We start from the raw sequence: 20829 nt of genomic DNA on the forward strand, positions 1-20829 counted from the left end.
TCCAAAGCATACTGCAAAAACAACCCGAGGTTTCTCAAGACAAATTGGGATATTCTTTAATGGCCAAGTCAGTTGCCTGATCTCAACCCAGCATAGCCTCCTTTCAGTCATTAATTACAAAAACGAATGTAGAGAGGCCTACAAAAACAGCAACTAAAGGTGGCTTTGGTAAAAGCCTGGAAGAGCATTTCAAGGGAGAAAACCCAGCATTTGAAGATGTCTATGAATTCTAGACTACAAGCAGCCACTGATGGGAGACTTTCATCCTAGTAATTAAAAACAATCCTTATATTTGAAATGACAATAGTCTGCTCAACTAGTTTTGAGCATCTGACAATAGAGGACTGTGCACAAAAATGGCTATAATTCCCCAAAAATTCATCCAAAACCTTTTTGTTAAATCTCCTGAAGTATATCTACTTTAATCACATATTGATTACTACCAAAACCTTAATCCAACAAATTATGGCCCTAAAAATGTGTGAAACTGTTGTCTTCATTATAGTAAAAACAGTGACTGTAGAACATTTTCAGTTCCATACATATTTACTAGTGCATATCAACATTAAGCAAAGTATAGCTCTCAGTATTATATACCATGTATAAATATATAACACTTGATGACAGTTAAACTGCAGTTTACCACCTGTTTCAAGAAATTACTGAGCCTATAAAGACGACAAACTGTCAGATGAGCTCTTTTCCTGTGATTTGTTGACAGTAAGTAAAAATGTAGACTATTGAAAGCCTCATCATTTACCTTCGCTCGTGCCTTCACGGTTCACAGCCCCTTTCTTTTGCTGCATTCTCAATGTTTCACCTTTACAATCACTCCTTTTACCACTCATGCTTTCTCTATACCGCTTTATTTCTTGCAACTTCCCTCCTGCTTGTCTCCTTTTCCACTCCCTCTAATCCCCCATCTTCCCCGCTACTTCAGTCTCATTCCTCTTCTTGAACATTAGCTTCAATATCACACAAAGTCTGAGGGGAAGAATACCAAATGAGAGGCGCTGGGGGAAGAAACAAGGATTTCTCTCTCTTTTTTTTAATGTTAAAAAAATAAATAAAAAAATCGGAAACCAGAAGAGAGCGACACATGCTGTGCTGTCGATGAGTTGCCGGGCGGGTAGCGATTCGCTCAGCAGCCGGTCTGAGCGACTCCACAACGCTCATGCCAACCAGCTTCCTAAACAGCAATTACCGGCTGATGGGAGTGTTTTCCTCATTAGGCTGCTGCAGCTGTGGATGGTTCACAGTAATCAGGCCGCCCGGCACCCACCGGCTAACGCTGCCTATCATACACTAGCAGGGGAGGAAAAGGAAGAGAGGGTGGAGGAGGAGGGAAGCAGCGAGGAAAAGGGATGAAAGCATTAAAAAAAAACTGCGGTGATGAATGTAAAAAGAGGACAGGAGGCAATAAAAAAAAAAGGAAAAGGAAAAAAAGGGAAGAAGAGAGGATCCTTTATGTGAAGAAAACTGATTACCACCGCTGCTGCTCAATAACATGAACAGAGTACAGCAGCCATAGAGGTGACAGAACAAGCCACACAGGTATTTCCCTTCGAGTTACAGGCTGCCGCTACTACCCCCATAGGTGTAGGCTAACTTACTGTACTAATAATCTACAGTGGCATCCTGAGCTTGTTTTCAGTGTCAAACCTGGCCCCCGAGTCACAGTACGTGCATGAGATCATTCTGTAGAATGAATCTCGCGGCGTGGAGGCCACCGTTGGATGCCAGGGCGGTAATGGTGCAGCAGGAATGACTGCAGCGCTTAAGAGACGTGGTTCAAGGATAATGACGGCAGATGCATGCACAAAGGCAGCCTTCGAGTAGTGCTTTGTACTGTAGGTTAAGTGGCTGTTTAAATTGTTCTTTTTTTGAGTGTGAAACACAGGATCAGCTGCAGAGTGATTCACACTAGAGACACCACGGAGATATTGTTTATTTAGGGACTATGGCTGAGGACCACTGAATTTGAGACAGAAGTATGCCGAGCTTAGGTAATTATCCACTGTGATGCTGAAATTCACTCATGACAAGTTGTTTAAAGGGTTCCTATTGTGTTTTCCTATTTTTGTCATACGCATTTAATGTTACCGGAGTGGATGATTATATTAGATGTAAAAAAACATGAGATCAGTGGACGTATGAATAAAAACCAAGACTTCAGACTGTTCTAAATGTTTGATTTCAAGCAGTTTTTCTACTCTTGGATCTGAGTGATGTCATAGAGAGGGGGCATGCTTAATACTGTCATCTCAGGCACATGGCTCTGGCTGTGAATGTTCTGTTTACAACAGGCAACCAATGAGAGGCCTACACTGCAAAGCAGGATTTTGGCTTATCCAGGTAATGTCTCTAAATCACCATGGTAACTTATGCTGTGAACCTAACCTGTGCTGAAGCAGGTTAAGATCCAGTTTAGAGATCAACAGGTATAAAATCACTACCTACTGATAAATCAGTTCTCCAGAAAATAGCGTCACAACTCCTGGAAGATCCCTCAGACGTCTGTGCCTGAACAGTAGAACGATTAACGATTCTTTTTAAATAGCATCAAATATCAGGAGCAGGTTATGTTCTGAGTTTCAGTTTCAAACCGGCTGGGACAAAATTAATTTCTCTTTGATCCAAATCAAATTGAAGCGATTTCAACTTCTTGTTTATTAGTTAGAAAACTTTAAAGTTTCAGAGTTTTAAGGTGCAGCTGTCACCTTAGAAAATAAATAGCGGCACTTAGAACACAATCTGTGATAAAACAATCAACTGGAATTAAAATGTTTATCGTTTTACTTTGGAATTTTCTAATTTCTCTATACATTTGATAATGTTTCTGTTGTAGGGGCTCATAGTGATCATTTTCGTGGAAGAAGAGTCATGTGATCTGTGAAACACCACTTTAAGACTCGTCAGATGCTGCCAACACCAGCCCTTTTGTGTGAATGCAGGTTAACTTGGTGGATAACAACCTTTGTGTGATCATTTAAACAGATCGACAATTTTAGAGTAAACGAATGCATGTAATGGAAAGATATCCTTGAACAAGCATCGTAGAGTAAGGCCCAGAACGTAAAGGGAAAGACAAAAGAGTGAAAACAGCTCATTTCAAACACAGCACTGTAAGATGAGCAGTTATATATTAGTATTAGCTTGAACTGTGAATCGTGTAAAGTTACTCTAGTATAGTCCAAAAGTAGAATATACGACGCTGTAAATGAGCATAATAGACCCCCTCTAAAGTAAGACTCCAGCACATCTGAAGTAAAATCGGTGTTGCTGCACTTTGCTGGCAGGAGACTTACAATAATATGTTGATGTTTCAGCAATAAACTGCGTAATATATTCAGCTCATTAAAGCTTCTGCTTTTTCCTCACGGATGCCTTTTTAGGAAAAACACCTCTTGCTGACAGGCTGTGACACATTTTACACATGAAGGTGCAATAGCGTGTCATTTAGAGGGACTGGTTAATTAGCATGAACATCTACAATGGCTCCACGAGCTTCACCTGAGAAAAAAACAAAATCTAATATCATTATTAGAAAATCCAATACAGGAAGAACTTTTTAAAAGGTTTTAGCATGTGTCGTTTCCTTCATTCATTCATGGATCATTTTATGAAGTTATTTCATATTTTGTTTTTCCTGATAGATTTCTTTGTTGGAAGCAACGGCAAAATGTTTTGCATTCTGCAATTGGTTTTCTATTGAATTGTTTTTCCGGTTACACGAGAAGTCTGCTTTTTGTGAATGGGATTTAAACTCTATACCTACGCACAAGGGTACATGTAAGTACAACAGACAAAAGCTAACACAACATTCAATCATAGATCAAGGCTGACTGTCTTTTGATTCTTCAGCGTTAACACTGTGATGGGATGAACGCTCGCACTCTTCATGTCACTAGATGTGTTATTAACAGGTACACGATCTGCTTTCCTTCTTTGGCATTGACATGAGCACTTGATTTATACCATGCCTTACTCCAAGTGATTAGTAAACATTACTCTGATTGGATCTCTGGCACTGAGGGGCAAAGGTGATCAAATCTATCTGGACAACAATCTTAAAGCTGTAAGAGGTGAACACAACCATAGAGCTGCCAAATCTCCCGTTTTTACTGAGCTTGTACAGTAGCTCTTTGAATCAAAACAGCTGCCTGCTGGGGCCAAAATTACACAAATAAAAGCAAAACAAATCAGCTGAAAGATGCAATAAAGCTTTGTAGAGCTGGCTAGGGTGATTGTGATTATAAGCACACCCTTTCGCACACAAGTACGCCATGCCAAGCACTGGACAGATTTATAGTGATAAGTGGTCTCTGGGAAATGGTGTGCAAAAGCACCAAAGATCAAAAACATGATTTTGTTCATTAGCTATTAACACCACTACGCAAAGGCTCATAGTGCAAAAATAGATGAAAGGCTTGTCCAACAGAGCGCCATCTGAAGAAGTGAGCCTCGATGTTGTGAGTGGACAGATGGAGCAGACGGAGAAATGGAGTTAGTTAAACCGGGAATGAAAGGAGAGGCTGGTGCGAGTGGCAGAGACAGGAGGACAGGAGGGAGGAGTCCGTCTGTGTGAGTATGCATATATGTGTGAGTATGCATAAGGGATGTTGAAAGAGACACACTCACGTGCACACACTCTTCGGGTATGAGCATGTGCATATGTGAAGCTGAGGTTGTGTGAATGTGCGCCAGTTGCCCGCATAGGTGCGGATGAATCCATCTGTACACGAATGTGTATGTGTGTGTGTGTGTGTGTGTGTGTGTGTGTGTGTGTGTGTGTGATGAATTAGTGATGGCAGCTGGTAGAGCGGTGTGATCCCTCAGCGGTGGTGACAGCAGCTGTTAGTGGTGCTGTCTCCACCCAGCCAGACTGACTGGGTCCTCTTCGTCAAACACACCGGCTCATTAATGCTGCAGGGCATGGTGCCGCACCACAACGCCCCGCCCGGGAACCCTGCAGCACCAGAGCTGGAGAAGGGGAGCAGGGCAGCTGAAGCGAGGGAATGCGTCCCGGGTCTTGGATTGTGCATGCACTGGCCTCTAAGTGTATGTGCATCTCTGTGTCTCCTGGTGAGTGTGAGCATTTGTGTCTGTTATTGTAGTGCATTGAGATTTTTTTGCATTTTCGCATATCCACATCTGCTGATCTGTCACTTTTTCTGTGCTTTGCCGCATGTGTGTAGGTGACACTAAACTGCTGACAAACAACAAGTTTCCAGCTTGTCGGATGTGACTGCTGAAACCGTCTGCTATCGTACCACTCACCTGCTAGTTGTGCAAACTGATGTTGACAGATATGGACGGTGCAAATGAGACAAGCAAGTGTGAAAGATATTTCTGGTGTATGCATATGTGCATTTATTTGTGTGAAGAAAATATTTTCATCGATGCTCACAGCATAGTTATGTCTCCGACACCTTTGTGTATGTTTGTGTGTGAAATGGTACAGTCCAGTTGGCTCGGCAGCTGGTGTGTCTGTGGATACCTGTAGATAGGTGATTCTGTTTTGGACCAGATCGGACAGGTCTTTAGCCTCCTTCATTCTCCATTCACCAACTCCATCTGCCTGGCTGAGGTAGTACAAGTCTGTCATGATGGACCTGCAGACACACAAATTTCAAAACTTTATCACTCGAGAAGTCTGCTAGGCACATGTAATTTGTTAGCTCTGTACAAAAAAACAAAAAACAAACACCCTTTCCAGATGTGGGCATTGCCAGTAATGCCACATTAAAAGCAGTGCATCTGCAAAACACTGCACTTCACATCTATGAGCATTGCTTTTAGTGCTAAACACCCACAGTTCCTACCCAAAAAGCAAAAGTACATCTCTGAGAGGCTGGTACTTAATAATCTGACTGCAGTGAAACACACCACCCCGTATTTAGAACAGACACTCTTTTGCTCTCATTAACAGTGTCAACATCTGGCACAAAGCTTTTAAATGCAATTAGCGCACTTATATTAGGTACTCCTTGGTAATATGTGTACATTCTCAAAGATAATAAAACACACAACCTTATGTCCTTAACAGGTCAACAAGTTAATCATCTTTCGCTGTGCAAAGCATGAGCCTTTCAGGATGTGTGAAAAGTATCCAGTCACAGGCTAATATTAATTAAGGACATAAAAAGTCAATTTGTTGGTAATATGAACACTGCTTAATATGAATTGTACTGGAAATAGAGATTACAATGTAAAATAATTAGAACTTTAATGACTAGTGGCTCATCAGGCCCACGATCAATCAGAATTCACAGGTTATAGTTCTGTGTTAAATACAGAAACAAAGCTATAGGTTTTGTTACCACTGGTAAATTAATAGACTTACTGCCACTGATATCTAGATATATAAATATCAAAAAATAAAATTACGTATTTAGTCCATAACCATATTGCCCACTTCTATGTTTGATATGTGGGCAGTATTAAATGTGCAACATCCATCTGCACTCATATGGGTATAGGCTGTGGGGGCAGGAGTGTAAACAGACAAGCTCAGACCTCCCTCACCCCAGCCACCTCCTCCAGCTCATTCAAGGGTACGCCGAGGCCAGCTGAGAGATATAACCTCTCCAGCATGTCCTGGGTCTGCCCCAGGGCCTCCTCTTAGTAGGACATCCCAGCAACACCATGCCCAGGAGGTGCCTAGGAGGTATCCCCATCAGATGCTCGAACCACCTCAGCTGGCTCCTTTTATCTTTCATCTATATGATGAAATGATTCGAAAGGAGTTCTTACATAATATGTAATCAATTTTTATTCTAACCTCTATCTGTGCTTTCCTGGACATAAACTGTCCTCAATAAAAGGAAATGTTCCCTCTCCCAGTAGCATAACAGTTTCCCCAATCTTATAATGGTATACACCTTACTGGTGAAACACTTGGATAAGAAAAACAACCAGACAATAGTATATTGTGCGAGTAAAGCATTATAAAGTCTGAATAGTCTTTTATATTAACAGGAAAAAAATTCTAATGCTGACTGACAACAGTGTCTTTCTGGTTGTTTAGCTGCTTTTTGGATTAAGCTGGCCATCTGCATGTTGCTGGCAGAAAATTTGTGTATGTGTCACATGCCGCTTAATATCGTGACCATCCGCTTCCAAAGTTACACGAGAACTGAGATATATGCAGCTAAGGGCAAAAACAAAAGCATCTCTCTCACACACACATATACACACAAACACACACGCGCAGACACACATAATTTATTAGTCATTTGTTTGACCCAAATCAGTCACATCCTGTGTGACAGAGTTCTTTAACGTATAATCAGCAGTGCATACAAGGACACAGAGAAGATGAAAGTAACGCAGTGTTTGTTAAACATAAACTTCAGTTAGGTGTAGGTAGACCACCCAGGTATTTTAACTCACCTTTTTCTTATCTTTTTTTTTTTTCTTTTTTAAACAATAGCATCTCAATTTACTAGTAAATAATCTACTCACTCCAGTTTACCCCACCCGTTCCCACCTTGTACTTTTCCTATTGGGTGGCTTCCCGTCCAGGTTGTTATAGAGTTTCCAGGAAACTTTTTAAAGTGTTACAGCAGGGGACATACAGGTCAAATTATCAATAGATCAGTTCCGTTAAGAGACCCAAATGAGCTGCAAGAGTGAATCAGCATGCACAAAAAATAGGAATTTCCTTTCTTTTTTTTTTAAACCTGTGATTTACATACTGTGACAAGTCAAAATGTCAGCTCTGAAAGGCTCTATTGTGAGAGTCCTCTCTCTATACATTTTGCTACTTTTCATGAGAGGATTTCATCCTGCCACTGGATGTGCACCACATCCACTCTATAGATATGGGGCTTGCGACAGTAGCACTTCTTCTGTTTTGGGGGTCTGTTGAGAGCAGGAGCGCCTCTTTAAGAAAATCTGCTGCAGAAAAGGGGTTCACATGCACTTAAGGAAGTTCACTGAAGCTCCAGAACAAAACAGTCCAAGGCAGTTGAGTTGCTGTTCAGCCAAGGACGAGAAACTGACTAGAGAGGCAGCCGAATATGCTGAAAAGTTAATAATACGTCTACTTGACAATCCAAAACCCTGCAGAGGAGAAACCTAAAAAGTATTACTTCATAAGCTTACGTGCCTCTTTTCGCAACATATACGTCTGAAAATGCATTTTAAATGTGTGCGGCACAAAACCGTACCATGGCCCCTTTTTAACAGTGCGGCACAGCGAATGGCGTCTTACTTGTTAAAGCTAACGAAGACAGCATCATTAGTCACTGTCCCATTTTGAAGCTGGAACCACAGCGTGTAAATGGATGTCTCCTCCTGTAGTGCACAGGGGAGCCATAACCAACGCTCTGTGCAAAGGAAAGGCAAACCTGACCCGTTGCAAAAACCTAACAAGAAGGAATCCACAGACAAGCCCTGAGGGATTTTGGCAGCAAGGCAGGAGAACACCACGCTGATATGAAACCTAGCATATGCACTGTATCGTGTGTGGCTATGTGTGGGGGGTCTTATGGATGGAGCTCGTGAGCTTCACCACAGCCTTTGATTGGCCGAAAGTGAAGCGCTGAAGGCTGCAGCTGCACAACTTTTCTCAGCACCGACTGCAGAGCAATTACAGGTTTCAGATTAAAGCATAAATATCACCGAGTCAGTTGAGACAAATTATGTGCAAAAGGGAGGAAAGACAAGAGGTTCTTTTTTATCATCTAAATATTTTTTTAATTGCTGTGCTCTACTCTGTGAATTTATTCTGGTTTCAGTTACAGGCTTTCAGTGAGGCTTTCATTCTCTAGCAGCGCAGTTATATGAGTTTAGGCTACCCAGCGGATATGTTTGTAGCACTGTTGAATATAACTTACAAATCCCTCCATCTTTCAGACATGTAGTAATTATCTCAACAGAAGTCATAAAAATTGCCAGATGTTCTGTAGCCCAAATTACACATTTCTTTCTCTGGGTGCTTTCTACAGTATGCAAATCAGTCCGATCAACTAGATTATTGGTGTTAGATAAACAGAGTCTTTTTTTCTGGAGATTTTGTCAATATCACATGATCTTTAACATGGCGTGCTTTTTACCGTGATTTTAAACCGTTATCTCAGCTAGATTATTTTAGGCTTAAGGTTAAGTTTACACTGAGCTTACAGTGCTATTATAGCATATTACCGAGAAACCATAACACACCCAAACACACACAAAGAAGCACCACTACTGTGACACATTTTTGATTGCTTAATTTTCTGCTGCAGACATTCAAACTTTGACCTGCTGTTTTATGACAGTTCTTTATGAACTTCCACTTCATTTCAGCTACCTGTAAAATAGAGCTGGGCGATAGAACGATAACGATATGTATTGCGAAATAACTTTTTCTCGATAGAAAAATTTTACTATTGCGATAGGGCTCATCTCTCTTGTCCTCTTAAAAAAAAGAAAAAAAGAACAGCCAATCCAAATGAAGTAGCGCAGAGCCGAACCAATCACAGCCGCAGCGTCACGTCACGTGACTTGTTACGTACAGCACAAGTGCCAAGGCGCACATGTGTATTTGTTTTTGCAGCCGTGCAGCCCGGGTAATGAAGGAAATGAGTTTGTCGACTAGAGAAAAATCAACCGAGAGCGTGAGCGAAGGTTACCAAAAAGAAAACCGATGATGGTTCCAATGCCGTAGAGATTGTCGAACGGAAGGGCCATAGAAGTAGTGTGAAGGTATTTCGGCTTTTCAAGTCTGAACGAAAACAGAGTAGCGCACACTGTAAATTGTGCGGAAAGCAAGTCTGGAAATACAATAAAGCGGTGCATGCTCAATCTCTGACTGAAAGCGCTAATTCGTCATTCGGCTTTTGTCAGACTAAAGTAACTGTTAAAACTGTTTGAAAAGCTAAGCTATACAACAAGGAGAGATTGAGAATTTCCTTTTAGTTCTCAGTTTATTTGATATTGACAAAAGTTAGTCAATTTTGTCTGTTCTTCTGTAAAACGACCTAAGATTTATTTTTAGAATTAATATTTTGTTTCTAAGTGGAATTGACAATTTAGTGGTCTGTTTTGTTTGTTCTATTTTGAAACTTAAACGCTTTAGCGGCTGCCTTTTGTGTAGTTTGCAATATTTGCCTTTATTTATCTGAAACTGAAGTCTCATGTTCCTTAAGTACATCTACCCTGTTGAACTTATTATGGGAAATAAATATTTAAATCAAAACAAGCTGCAGATTATTTCACATTTTACTTTTGAGCAACGGCACATTTAAATCTTACAAATATAGTTATTTGGCTTATATCGTGATATATATCGTTATTGCCTGAAATGAAAAAAACATATCGTGATATGAAAAAATCTTATATCGCCCAGCTCTACTGTAAAACGTAGTCAAATTAAAAGCCCTCTATAATGCAGCGATCACTTTCAGCACTTTCAGTGGATAAACGCAGGAAAGTGCTTAGAGTTTTTTTTCTTTTTCTTTTTTGAACGTGCTACATTTTGCCTTGGAAATTTTCAAGGCAATGACCTTTTAACCTTGCTGAGCAGAATTTAAATAAGGATTTATTTAAGTCAAACATTTCCCTGCTCCTTCCACCTCTGCTCCATCTTTGCAGCGAGGAGGGGAGGAGGGAGGGGCGTTAGATAGAAAGCGAATGCGTGTGAAAGTCTGTGACTGTGTGCTCATGTCTGCCTGTGTATTAGGCGGTGGAATCAGTCTGTGGAAAGCTTCTTAGGCAGCAATGACTAAGACAATGGGTCTTATAAGCCACTTCATTGGGATTACAATGGAACCACTTGGCAAAGTGACACCCGGCTTTTCTCAGTTCAGCCCTCTGCAAAGCTGCAATCCAAATGACAGAAAGTGTGTCCATGACCTTTGCCCTTTGTTACTCAGCAGCTATCGTAGCGCTGCTTTCAAGACTATCAGGATTTTATCCCATTTATTACAGATGGCATTAGCACTAGTCACATCTATAATCCAAGTGCCTACAGTTTCTTTTTAAAAACCTGTTTGCCTAAATAACTAATTGGTTCCTTAATAATTATTTAGTCCTAAAGGTGACAAAAAAGTCTGAATTTATCAAAAGTAGCCATGACTGACAGTTGTGCAAGCCCTTTTCTTTAGACACATGTATGATAAGCTGTGCTGAGTTTCCAGTTTTACTTTAAAATCCTAACTAAAAGAACGGAGAGGCTGTGAAAAACACTTTACATATTAATAGGGCTCAGCGCCGTTTTTAATTTTTCAATACTGCTTTCGATGCGATACCCTAGTTTTTAAACTTATAAACTACTTTGTGAAATATGAAACACTTCTGATTAATTTAGCAACTAACCGATAAACCTATTTAACCAAGCATTTGATGTCGAGTTTGGATGTTTAACAGCTCCATTCTCTGTGGGATCATGAACTTATAGATTTCATCACTTGTCCTTACTGGCCTGGAGCGCTAACTACAGGGACTATGAAACTAATGCCCCGCAGATTGTCATTAACATCCCAAACATAAGCATTATTGACCCTTCTGCTGCAAAAATACATATAATTGTCAGCACATTTATATGCTTTTATTCCGGGGGCGGTGTAAGGGTGGAATTACATGCGCTTTCGCAGGGACTTTTTTTTTCCCTAGTGGGATACTGCGCCAACTCCTGTATGTTAACTGCTCAACATTTACAACACTGTAAATGTTAAACATTTACAGGTTGTTTATATATCTTTGTTTCCTGATTTGAAAGGCGTTTTAAATGGAAAATTACCAGGCTTGTGCTGTGGTTCTGTGGACTGTCCAGTGTTGGGGCCTCTTACATGACTAAAAAGTCTGAGTATCTAATAGTTTGATAGGTGAGGGATTTTTAAATGCTTTTAGACCCTACAAAACAAAGTATATTATTTTCAGGATGTAGAATGCTTTTCCTTGACCGAACCTGCTGCAATTTTGCTCCGAAAAAAAAAGAGAAAGCAAACCAACAGATAGCATTTATGTGCATATATTAAAATTTCCACCAAATGACACTAAATCAAAGGCAAAAAACCATGATTTTTATAAGTGGTTTCACTGTGAGTGTTTCCCACTTTTTTCCAAGCAGCAGCTTCATATGCCCACCTCTCCTGGTGTCCCAGGTCCTGCAGGAGTGTATCAGCGTACTTCTGCCTCTCGCTGGGCTCAACATTGGCCAGTTTCTTCACCTCACTGCGGACAAAGTACCAGAACTCCTTAACCCCATTCTCCACCCTCCGCCGCAGCTCCTCCTGAGTGGGCCCGGGACCTACAACGACCAACAAAGACACTCAGCTTGTGTGACATTTTAGGCACAGGCGTAGCACTATTGAGTTACTCAGCTAGAAGAAACAAGGTGCCAGGAGGACTTTCAGAATATCTGAGCATTAGATTATGAGAGCGTAAATAACCTACAAGCACAAAGCAAGGTCTGGGAACATAACCATTAGAGTCTTCTTCTTTCATACTCTGTCTCTGGGTGTTTTTTTGACCTCATTATTAACAACTTGATCACTTTTTCCCTCCTGCTTGCGATGGCGCTCTCGTGTTTTTCTAACACAGGGAGGATCTCAATACTCCTCCTGAGCCAAACAATGTGGAGTAACCTACATGGATAACACAGCTGCCTGCTCTCATTTTTGCGGAGAAAAACAGAAGAAAAAAATCAAGGGAAGGAAAGAACAGCCTCAAGCAGGGGAAGGAGTTGGTGAAGAGGGAAAAGCTCTTATTTTTCCCTCGTTTCTCACATATTCTCTTTTCTCTTTACTGCCTCCCTTGTGGAAAAAAGCTGAAGGGTATTTTTAGCTTTTTCCTCCCCCTGCGGCAAGATGGAGACTGACCCTGCTCTGCCCTCCAAGCTCGCATGTCTTTTTTTCCCCCCTTTTCTCTAGGTCTGTTTTTTTTCTCTCACCTTTCACTCTTGCCAATGGTACATCCCCACTGCTTGCATTTCATTCACACATTTCTTTGCTCACCTGACAGCTTACCTGCCCCTCTGACCATGCTTAGGGTGGCAAATACACACATAACCCTGTCCATCTCATCATGTGGCTTTGCCATTATTGCTCCAGAGCTAGAGCAGGCTTAACGCCAGACTAGACTCAGATTCTCGCTGCAGGAAAAAGCTCATAGGAGTCATAGACTCAAAGCTCATAGTCAGCCCACACCTTGAAAATCAATTTTTTTCCCTCATATTTGTAAGCTCTGTGCCAAATTCTTCCCTGCAACCTTTTAGGTAACTCCACTCTGCTTACCATCTCCAGTAAGTTTCTGGAAGCTGTGGATCTTCTGTTTGGCTCTGGTTAGTTGGTCCTCCAGGGAGCGCAGCCTTCCTGCTGCCAAGGACCCGGCATCTGCTTGACCCTCTGGTATCCTGAGGGACACAATAGGAGATATAACAGGTGAATTTGGGAACATGTACATCACTAGTAAGAGAAAAGAGCAAAAATATCCATCTCTGCAGATAAGCTGTGCTGCAACTGTAAAATTGAATAGATAAATAAAGGAGACACTGCAAGAAATTAGTTTTTCTAATCTCAACAATGAAGGGCCACAGAATGTATATGCTGTGTACTTGTAAGTCTTTAAATTGCTTATTTAGAATGGACAAAATAAAGCCATGAGTTTTAAATTTACAGTGATTTTAATGGGCTAACGGCCAGTATCTGACTATACTGATTCTTTGTTTGTTTTAAAAAAAAAAATGTTTATTATAAATTTAGTTTATAGGAAACAAATGGAACATTTTCCTAATTCTAAAATTGCAAATATATTTTCCAAATCATACCAAAGAAGAAAAAATTCTCCAACATCTTTAAAATTGACATATGCAGCAGGCAAGAGAACCTCAAAATCAACTTCTAATTCAAACAACCTCTAATTTGGTGTTTTACCCATTTATGTCTTAAGCAGCAATCAGTTTGAGGCAAATCGTAAAAGTGTTGTGGTGACAAGCAGATGCACATACAGAAATTCTTTGATATATTACAGAGTCTTTGAGCTCTCACACAATGCTTGAACGTTTAGCCGGAGCGAATCTGACGTTTAACGACAGATAAAAATCGTTTGCACGCATCAATGTCATGTTTTTTTCCCCACCCAAGTCAAAAATCTATCAAAATGTCAGATTTTTGCAGATATGTCTTTGCATCTCAATTGAAAACAGGTAAAACACATGTAGTGCAAGGCTAACTTGATGTAAAAGTCGCTGGAACACAAACTCGATTACTACCAACCTGACTTTTTAACAGTCTAATAATGTAGCTTTGTATTCTGATGAATCAGTGAAAATGTTTATCTTCTATCATGCACTGGTTAGTGAACCACATCTCTTCTGACTTAAAAGCTGCATTCAAAACTAAGCCACGAAAGCCGGCATCTCGCAGTGTTCACCACTGAAAATTCCATTTCATTTACTAAAAACACCACAGCGCAGCGTTCCAGAGCCCTGTCCTGATTTATTTATTCAGAGCTCAAGATTATGCACAGGGCACTGAATCACTCTCCATGTTTGTTAAGGCCGACCTGTCTCCTACTCTACAGTTTCACAAAAACATCCCAAGAATCCACTGAGCAGTCTCTGAAGTGAAAGGCAAATGACGGTGAAATGCCACGAGTTACATTTGATCAAATAATGTAGAAGACAGAAAAAAATAAAAGCAACTCTAAAGCTAGAACATGGTTCTCCTTTTACTACAAGAATGGCAAATGCATTGAGTATGTAATGCAATACCTCCACGGGCTAACGTTTTAACTCCTTAATGGATACAAATATGATTTAGTGGCAGGATCATAGCATACAAAGATGACACTAAATTACCATTTCAGAAAAACCACAGCTACATAAAAAGCTATACTAGAGCACTAAATTGATTATTCACAATTTGTTACTGTACTTTGACTGTTTATTGCCAGACGCATTGGGAATTCCCTCTGATTACAGCATATACCGTATGCTACATTAGTGCTCCAGAGACTATGGTGGCCCTTTTGTTACTGTGATGCTGGTACTGTTTTCGAAATCTGCGTTGGCGTCAAGGCAAGATGCCGCCCCGGCGACACTCAGAGTAGTCAGATCTACTTAAAAGACAGGCATTAGACCTTTGGCATGTATTTATACAACCAACAAACACAAATAATACAAAACTTTCACTTTCTATATGAATATGAATTACATGCATATAATAAAAATACAAATGAGCACCCTGACAACAGAGTTCAAATTAGCCAAAGGAAAAAAAAAATGCCACTGACATTATACAAAATCAATTTCTCTACATAAACTCATTAAAAATTGAATATGTCCAAATGCACAGGGGCATTAGTGAAGTGCTGCAAAGGCCATGTTAATGAGTCATCAAGGCATGCAAACTCAATTTGCTCCATGAATAAGGAACATCAGTCGCTGGCAGGCATAAAGATGAGACTTTTAAAGTTGCAGTAGCCTTTCTTGCCACACAACTTCCCCCTCACTCCCCAGAAGCCCTGGCCTCCCACTTCACTGAGCACTAACTGAGCATTGTGCTTCAAAGCCATGGAAACTAAAGAGAAAAGAGAGGTTATTTGACATCTGCATTATGTAACTGCATCACGGAATGCTAAACCTCTGCATAACATTGTGGCACCACTGATATTTATATGCATTACTTAAATCAGGGCTTCTTTTCTCTGTGAAATCTATGATGTGTCCCGTTACAGCTTCCTGACACAGATCTTTTTTAAAAAAGGACCCAGGTGCATTTTCAAACCAAATATCAGCTGTTGTATCTTTTTTCACAGCTAACTATGTTCAGAAAAGCCGTCCCTAAAGGCCTTAATCCAGTAGTTACTCCATTGTACAGGAAGTAGGACAGTTACAAAGTGACATCATTTCCTAGTGTTACTTTTTGTTCTTTGACAAAGCACACGCACACAAAAAAAATAGAAGACAAGGCGATCTAGGTAACCTGAAATGTTTTTGGCATCTGCAGGGGATGAAAAGACGCAGGGTTACATTGCAGTAGTGCAGTCTGTGGAGTTTTTATGTTCACAATTACAAATATAGATGTCTTTTGATGAGAGTATTTCTTTTGCTACTTATTTATTATCAAAAGTTCATTTTGCTGCCCTTTATGTAGAGTTCAACAAAATGCTCCCAACATATCAAATCTATAGTTATCTCTCTTTCACAGAGCTCAAAATCTACGATAAATATTGAGCTAATCTAGACTAAAAATTATTAGACTTCCATTATTAAAAACATTAAAAACAACAGCCAGACAACTGTTGAGATCAAAAATGTATAATCCCCCCCCCCACCATTTGCCACCAATTCTGTTTTGAGAATGGTGCAATTCCCTTAATTAAATTAATGAAGTAATTTAAAAGTGTTTATTAGCTTATAAAACCTTACAAAATTAATTAAATCCCATTAAACAAATAAACTTCTACAGGTCAAGCAGAATTGATGCACTTGGACCCAAAGGAAGTGAGGTTTCTCACATGATATCATGTGCACATTGGAGTTGTCCCCCATACTACAATTACCAGTTGCTAGGGAAGAAAATGTATTTCCTCACTGGTTGGCAGTGGTTCCTGGAGATTGTCGGATCTCACTGGGTAAAATTTATTACAAAAAAGGTGCTGCACCAAAAACCTCCTAGTGTTTGTTTTATTTGCTGGAGCAAATGCCTGTATTTAACCATGTTTTCTGCATATACATACTAACTGCTAACCCAGCAGTAGTAAAACTTGAAAAAAAAAGTGCAATACAAACTGGAAATGCAGAATGTTTGCCTTAAATGAAAATGTACCACCTTTTGAAACATGTTTCCGGTCTGTGCCACACTTAGTCAACTGGTCTGTAGAAAGCTTCCATCACTCTCCAGCAACCACTCACAACAACTAAGGGGATACACATTTTTGCATCCCAACCAGTGATAGCCAAAAGGATGTATACTGGTCTCTAGGCCTATGTGGATCAGGCTTTATTCACTTGATCACGCATTGTCATCATGATTGTCACATGTCCAAATTGATCATCTAATTAGAGTCATATAGTCTGCAAAACCTTAATACATGTTCATTATATTAAATGCCTCAATGAGTGGATTTTTAACAGTGCTACAGTGTCGGTTCAACATAAGTATCTCCTACCAAGATTCTGTATGCAGATTTTACTAAAGTATACTGAAACACTCAGAGGTATTAAGAGCCAAAAGAAGGAAAAAAAGAATCTCTTCAGGATCTAAAATAGAGACTAGACAAGGCAGCTGGATTCAACAGCATCTTAATCAAACAATACAGGAGAAGTAGCAGGCGAAAAAAAAAACTGAGTCAGGGGAGGTGGTACGTGAAGTAGGGGGGAAATAGCAGAGGAATGAAAGACAAAGCTGTGAAAGCAGGGGGTGATCTTGCCTTCAATTTCTGAGTACTGAACTGGAAAGCAGGTGAGGTTGAACATTCAACCCACTTTCTTCCAACCCAGTTTATCTGTGAACTGTTGCCATAGCTATCACTCCACCGCCTCCTGCACTCGGTAACCATGGAGTTCACAGGGTTATCAGACATGGGTAGAGCAGTAAGATTAAATAATCCTGAGGTTTACTTTTTAAGTCAACCAATATGCTAACCTAGAAATGCAATGCATATGGATGGATGGTGTAGGCATGTAAAGATAAACACAATTTTCCTTTGCATTAATGAAAAACCTGCATGCTCATATACATCTCAATTATCACAAGCTTTTAAGGCTCGACTGACATGTTCCAGCCTTTTCTGGGAATTCAAACATCTTAAGTCACTTGACTCCAATAAGTCAAGCTAATAAACTACAACAATACAAGCGTAGTGCATACTACAAATTGGTGGAAAAGCCTGGGCTCGCCATGAAAACTGCGACCAATGTTCAGCATTCGTTTTTAAAAACGGATAAGGAATTCTTATAAAACATAAATGCCATCACCATTTACAGTATTATTTGCTGACGTTATATGCGTAGATGTTTTGTAATTTTGCATAATATATTTCAACCCCGTGTCATATTAGTTACGTTTTCTGCCTCCTTCCTTTGCTGCATCCACTGAGTCACTGTTCTTCCAAGTAAACTGATTCTGAATGGTGCATTTTTGCCTCGCATGCTTCAACGCCTCAGCATATCCAGGGCGAGCCAGCTCTGCTCTGAGTCCTACTTGACAGAGATGTCCAGACCCCAGACAGCTTCAACAATGGAGCTAGTGTCTATGGTAGTAGACCATCTCTCGCTGGGCCTGAGCGACGGCCGGGTCGATGGGAGTTCAGGTCTGTAAACGGCAGCAGCATCTGCTCGGTGCGGTTGCACTCTTAAACTCTTAAATCACAGCATAGGTAGATCTTCTCACTGTCCCTTTTCACATGAGAGAACAGTAGCCTCACAGAAAAGATATCTGTTCTACAGTTCAAATTTACATTTCAATTTAACATAAAAGGTAGCGACATATGAGGCAAATGTATGCAAAAAAGCACTGTGTAGATTTTACAACCTAATGTAGCCAGAAGCTAAACAACAAACAAGGACACGCAGAAGGCAAGTAATTGAGGTCTAATGGCCAATGGCCTATACCATTAAAAGACAATTTGTCTAAATCGTGCCCTTTTCTGTCCTAGATCAGGGCCACATGTTGTTGTGTATGCAAATAATTTCTTGTATCTGCTTTGAATCATGGACACTACATGCACTGGGTCACCTGAAACACTGTGAACTGTGTTTATTGAAGATAAATTTAGAGAACTGCCTGTTTTAGCGTCTAGTATTTGATTGTATATCTCAGCCTGTTAGCACTGGGGTAGGCTGAACTAACATTTAAAGCAGATTAAGGCAATGACTGTGGTCTCGGCAACCCTTCTCATCCCCTCGGTCCTCATTTTTCATTTCTTCCTTGCTGCTCTTTACTTAGCGCAGTCCTCACGCCATCCATCATGCTCCCATCCTCTTCTCCTTCTCTGCATTGTCCCCTCCCTCCCTCCGTCCCTCTGCTGGCATGCCTGGGGGAATCGATCAGGTCCTCATCGCTCAGCCCAGCTGTCACTCTCGCTCCTCGTTCTCTCCGATGTCAGACCATCAGGCTGGCGCGTGTCACCGTCTCCACAGGAGCACTGGCTTCACGCCTGAGGTGACAAGCAGCTGCAGAGAGGGTGGAGCCAGACAGACCGAGCAACTTGACCTCGTGCTAACCTCTCATTAATGCTACTGGGCGATTGGTAGGCTGGCACGCTGCCTGTCACTCAAATTGCACAGGAGTGGCCTGAATAACCGAATCGCTGCACTCGATCGGTAGGCCAGCCAGGTGATACTAATTTGAACCTAAGTGCTGATTGATTAATTTTATATGACAATTCCATTTCAGAAATGAAGAGTTCAGCAAAACTTTGTAAAAAGCGTGCAGAGTAAAGGTTGTTTAACTGAGCATTTTTTGTCATCTCAGCGACTTTCCTAATTTGTGATCAAGAAAATCAATATCGCGTGCAAACTGCAGCAGCTTCACTCTCTATTACAAAGAGAATGAGACAATGTAAACAAGATCCCTTCAGGTATATAATTAATGCACCACAATGCCTGATAATACATAACACATCTATCAAGTTCTGCTGCGGTGTGATGACAGTAACCGAGTTAAATTCTACTCTGAACTATACATCAGTGTCAGTGCAGTGGGTTTCTATTCAGCAAAATGTGCAATAACGCTGGTTTTATGGGTTTGAGGCCACTCGTGAAAAATGAGCGCACTAATGTGATAGTTAGGTACTTTAAAAGGATTGGCTCTGGTTCTTGTACAAGATTCAGAGATTCATGTTCTCGGACCAAATCAGCAGAACGTGTAAAACTGCGAATTGGGTTAGGCACGCGTTTCGCTAGTCGATCAGTGAGCTAGTGACTTGTTACATAGTCAGTCATTCTGTGACAACCTGCGGGATAGAGTCTGGCTCTGTGCCATACCTCTGTCAGCAGTTTGGTAGGAGAAGGAGGACGAGGAGGGAGGGTTGTAGGTGAAGGAGGAGTGAAACGAGGAACAAGAGGCGGCAATGAACAGAGAAGTAAGAGGCTGTGGCAGGGATGATGGGCAGCTCACTAACAGCCTTTTTGCGTCTATTAGAGCTCTAATATAGGGATAAGAGAGAGACGATGGGATGAGGTGCTGGAGTTCTCTCTTGGACCTGTATCTGACTATTATGCAGACGCACACAAACACACACATGCACAAAGAGACAACGACGTGAACAAGACAAACCAACCACTGTTGCTGTCGATAGCTCATAAAGCTTAACCTCAGAAAGCCCGTTGCCCGCTTTTGGCTTGCTGTGCTGGATACTTAGCAGAAGCTTAGAGGGACTTGTGAAGGCCCTGTAGCAGTGCCCCAGTAAACAACTGCGGAGGCCTCAGTCCCAGATCAACAACCGAACTCAATAACAAGCAACAAGCGTGCAGTGTGCTGGGGACCCATCTGGACACTGGCCCACTGAAAGCTGCACTTGTTTTTTATGCCATGAATTCCACCTTTGTTTTAAAGCCAATTTTGAATAATTACAAAAGCAAGGGATTTAATCAGGGACCAGCTGTCTGAAGCAATGTGCACGCGTGTGTTTTTTTTATGTTTGTGTACACTGATGAGGGCCCCGCATCAAAGTGAATCGGAATATCACAGAGGAGCAGCAATGGCAACATCTGAAGTTCCCTATTAATATGGTACACACTGGATCACGCTACCACTTCCCGCCCACATGCATGCGCAGTCACAGGCACCCATGCACAGGCGTAGACTTTATGTGTGCATAGAAACATCGGCGGCATGCGGCGATAAGAGCAGAACCATCTGTCTCTCTATTACACATAGAGCGAATGTGCGA

At 41.0% G+C, this 20829-nt stretch overlaps 1 protein-coding gene across 2 annotated transcripts in view; it reads right to left on the reverse strand.

Moving 5' to 3' along the window:
• fut8b (fucosyltransferase 8b (alpha (1,6) fucosyltransferase)) overlaps nucleotides 1-20829 on the reverse strand; it is a 96474-nt gene that overhangs the window by 21974 nt on the left and 53671 nt on the right. For both annotated transcript variants that reach the window (XM_039599262.1, XM_031730195.2), the window contains exons 3-5: nucleotides 13224-13342; nucleotides 12076-12238; nucleotides 5501-5615 (exon numbers count right to left, since the gene is read on the reverse strand). In XM_039599262.1, the coding sequence (XP_039455196.1) occupies nucleotides 5501-5615; nucleotides 12076-12238; nucleotides 13224-13342 (397 nt within the window). The remainder of the gene's footprint in view (nucleotides 1-5500; nucleotides 5616-12075; nucleotides 12239-13223; nucleotides 13343-20829) is intronic.

Source organism: Oreochromis aureus, linkage group 15, assembly GCF_013358895.1.
Source record: "Oreochromis aureus strain Israel breed Guangdong linkage group 15, ZZ_aureus, whole genome shotgun sequence".
Lineage (NCBI taxonomy): Eukaryota > Metazoa > Chordata > Actinopteri > Cichliformes > Cichlidae > Oreochromis > Oreochromis aureus.